Source organism: Etheostoma spectabile, chromosome 17 (assembly GCF_008692095.1).
Source record: "Etheostoma spectabile isolate EspeVRDwgs_2016 chromosome 17, UIUC_Espe_1.0, whole genome shotgun sequence".
Lineage (NCBI taxonomy): Eukaryota > Metazoa > Chordata > Actinopteri > Perciformes > Percidae > Etheostoma > Etheostoma spectabile.
This window is the reverse complement of record NC_045749.1, coordinates 15,706,597-15,710,268: the sequence shown is the minus strand read 5'-3', so window position 1 is coordinate 15,710,268 and position 3,672 is coordinate 15,706,597. Positions and strand designations below refer to the sequence as shown.

At 39.7% G+C, this 3,672-nt stretch overlaps 1 protein-coding gene across 36 annotated transcripts in view; it reads right to left on the bottom strand.

Moving 5' to 3' along the window:
* LOC116704888 (neurexin-1a) overlaps positions 1 to 3,672 on the bottom strand; it is a 261,617-nt gene that overhangs the window by 138,438 nt on the left and 119,507 nt on the right. For all 36 annotated transcript variants that reach the window (XM_032540597.1, XM_032540598.1, XM_032540595.1 and 33 more), the window contains 3 exons: positions 2,872 to 2,994; positions 1,780 to 2,161; positions 353 to 543 (listed from right to left, as the gene is read on the bottom strand). In XM_032540597.1, the coding sequence (XP_032396488.1) occupies positions 353 to 543; positions 1,780 to 2,161; positions 2,872 to 2,994 (696 nt within the window). The remainder of the gene's footprint in view (positions 1 to 352; positions 544 to 1,779; positions 2,162 to 2,871; positions 2,995 to 3,672) is intronic.

Below are 3,672 nucleotides of genomic sequence, written 5' to 3'. Positions count from 1 at the left end.
TCCGCAAGCTGCCTGTCCCCAGAACACACTAAAAAAACGTGGCCTGTGTAGACAGCCCAGGCCCCACAAACACCAAGAAAAACAACCCGTGCCAAACTGCACCCAGAAACATACAGTGTTCCAGCAAATAACCAACAAGAAGAATTTTGGGGTGGGGGTTGGGGAGGTTAGTGCGCGGAAGCACAGAAGGGGATGGGGTGAGGAAAGAAGGGCGAGTTAGTCTTAGTTTCGTTTTAGGTTTTGTTCGAAAATAGTTAGAACGTTAACAAGAAGTAACATCACCCAACATCGCTTAGAGCACCTTTAATGAAATGTAAAAAAAGAAATATATAAATTTACTATGCCTACGCACCCTTCAGGTCCAGGTTTTTGGCTCCTGTGGTCGTCTGTGTTGTGATCTTGGTATCAATCTTGACGGTGTGGAGGTTGTTGGCGTCCCTGGAGATTACGACATTGTGCCAGTGGTTGTCGTTCAGGGGCTTGTTTGAGTTGCCTTTGATCAAGTGGGCTCCATTTCCCAGGTCAGACACATAGTGCAGGTAACTGGAACCAGATACACAACAACATGAGTGGATGTAACCATGGATGGGAGAGGAAGGACATGAAAGCATGGCATTATAAAAAAAGGATATGTAGGGGTTTCCAAAATCCAAAAATATGCAAATATTTATTCAAGTCCAGTTCATTTACAGAGCTTTGCCCACATATGTCATGAAGTGCTTAAGAGACAAAATCATTTCATTATAACAAGAACAATAAAATCAAGCAGTAGAACAATTAGAAAAGTGTAATAAATCTCTGAAAACTGGAGCAAGAGTGTGCCTGTTTGTTCTAATGTGCAGACATGACAGTATCAGAAAGTGCAGCTGTCTGAAAAGGAGCTAATTAATTGGCAGGTTGCAGCATGAAGAAAAGGTTGTAGGCTGTGCTGAGCAAATTGTTCTTAAATCCTTTGGTTACAGGCAATTTATGATTTACATGCTAATTTTTATTCAAATGTATGACTTTTATGTTTAGCACATTGAATAATACCATAACTTCAGGCAATCCTTAAAAAAAGGTCATTTTATAGTTGCATTTGAGCAATATGAAATACACCCTTGTGTAGTCAATTCCCTTTTATGTTGGCTATTTGTTGGGCCGTCGTGAAGATTAAAAAGAACAGTAATAGCCAACAGCTCTTCCAGTAAATATGCTGGCATAGAGGTGATAAGAAAATAATTTGAGGACCCTTAGTAATAGCATAAAAAGCTGTTAAAAATTATAGTCTGTTTGGAAACTATCTCATAGTAAAAAGAGCTGCGTTTTATTAAAATCATAACACATTAATTTGGAGATTCTTACATAAATAACCATCTTGCTACACTAATATAAAACTAATTCAACACAGTGTCGCCAGTCTTTACACCTGGCGGCGGGTAGGTCTGCCCTACAAATGAAGTGCTATGTCTGCAATGAGCAGAGCTGCGTAGTTACTCTGGTATTAGCAGCAACCTCATATGAACCAAAACAAGGGAGCCACCCACGCCAAATCAAACGTAAATTATGAATTTGCCTAAAGAGTACTGGCAACATTGTTGTTTGACAAGTTATCTCACAGCAGGATTGCACACAAAACGACAGCAATAACTCCTGCACCAAAAATGCATTCATTTAAAAAAATTAAGAAAATACCTTGTGGTTTGCCACTTTACTTGAAGATGTAACACATGTAAATACGACTTCACCTATTGTAAATATACGAGATAATAGTTGGTCAAAGTTTTTGCATACGCTTACCCTTTGACCAGCTCCACCACAATGAAGTCATTTCCATCCCCGCTGTTAAACAGGATGAGGCCATCGGAGGAGGTGGTTTTAAACTGAAAGAAAAGGTGCATGGAGTAGTAGGCCTGCAAAGTAGTGAGGGTCACATAGCTGGAGCGCGACTTGAAGGTGACTGGGTCAGCAATGATGTTCTTGAAGCCAATCATGGCTTTGAGCTCACAGTAATCAATGTCACCGTTTTTACAGAGGTCTATGTAGGCCATGCCATTGAAGGAGAGGCTCTGGAGGTGACCAATGAAGTTGGACGGCACCATGGACATGAAGCGCTTCTCTGTCACAATGCCCGTCTCAATGTTATGGAACTCCAGTTGGGTGTGGTCACCTGCCATTTGACCTTTGGTCAGCAGAGGAAGGGAGGGAAAGGGGACGTTATTGGGGGTATACAACAATTGAAGAAACTATGATTTACAATTGAAGGGTCAACTGTAAATCCTCTAAGTATTGAAAACAGAACCATATGACGTTAAAGAAATCTAATAATTCCGGAAAAAAATTACGTTAGGACTAGAGAATCATTTCATTTTAGCTGTGTAAGCATGATGCGAGAAGCAAATCTCAAAACAAAAGTGTTGTCTTTAAGTTTTTGTTTTCTTAGTAAATTGTGAATTAGGCATAAAGCATGCAGTTTTCTTGAGATAGTTATGATATAATATGAACAGTAACATTAACTTCAATTTGTACCATTGCACCACAATGACCAAATCCATCACGTTGTGGCTTGTTATTGAATTGTGCAGCCATTATTAGACATTTATCTAACACCGTTCTGTTAGAGGACAGTTAACATGTTTTTGATGATTCTCAAACCACAACAAAAATGGATATTTTGTCCAAAATGGATATGAGAGCATCACTAATGCACTCAAATGAATGAAGGCTCCCTGCAAATGAGCAAAACATCAAACCTGCCACACCAGTACAGAATAATACATTACTAGAGCTTGTGTCTTACCTAGGATCTGAGAGCCCAAACAAATGTTACAGCTAATTTAAGTTTAGGTGGAGAAAATTAGGATTCTGTCAGAGGAAGAGGATGAGAAGTACCTTCCACAGGCAGCAGATCATCTACGGTCAGTTTCAAACTCTTGCCCCTCCTGAACACACGTACTGTGTGCCACTCATTATCGTTCAGATTCTGACCCGCAAAAATAGTCTCTGGACCTTTGCCTGCAGGACAGTCCAAACAGCGGTTAACACACATACATGCATGCAAATCACATTAAAGACAGGCTAACAGATACAAAAGGGGAGATTGAAAGGAGGACAGAGTGGATGAGTTAAGTAATTTGACAGCAACACAAAAAAAACATTAAGGTAAACGTAGTAAATGGTCCATAAAAACATCATTCTGACTTGCATTTGCTGAACTGATCGCACCATTAGATAGGGCATTACATTTCTGAATTTCCACTGAACAACATTTTCTCAAACCAAGAGGAGGGAGGTGGAAATCATGATGTCACATTACTGATATTACAAACAATATTTACACTTAGTTTTGCTGTAAATGTATAGTGTCTGAAGAAACAAGGCATAATTGGTACTTTCTTTATGTCTCTTATTGCTTGTAACATTTCTCCTTTCCTATGATGCCACTTGGTGGCAGCATGTAACTACCAAAAGGCCACGGCGGAGCAAGGCACTAAACAACTGAACATTACTCTCCATCTTGTTTACCCACAGTGCGACCCAGTACTAGATTTCTCTCATGTCCACCACATGACATGAAATAGTAATATGGAAAGAAATACTTGCATAACGGGAGCAGTGCCCATGGTGGTGAAAAGAACCCCATAAAAACAAAACAAACAGGCCATTGTCCCTGAAAATCCAGTTATAAAAAAA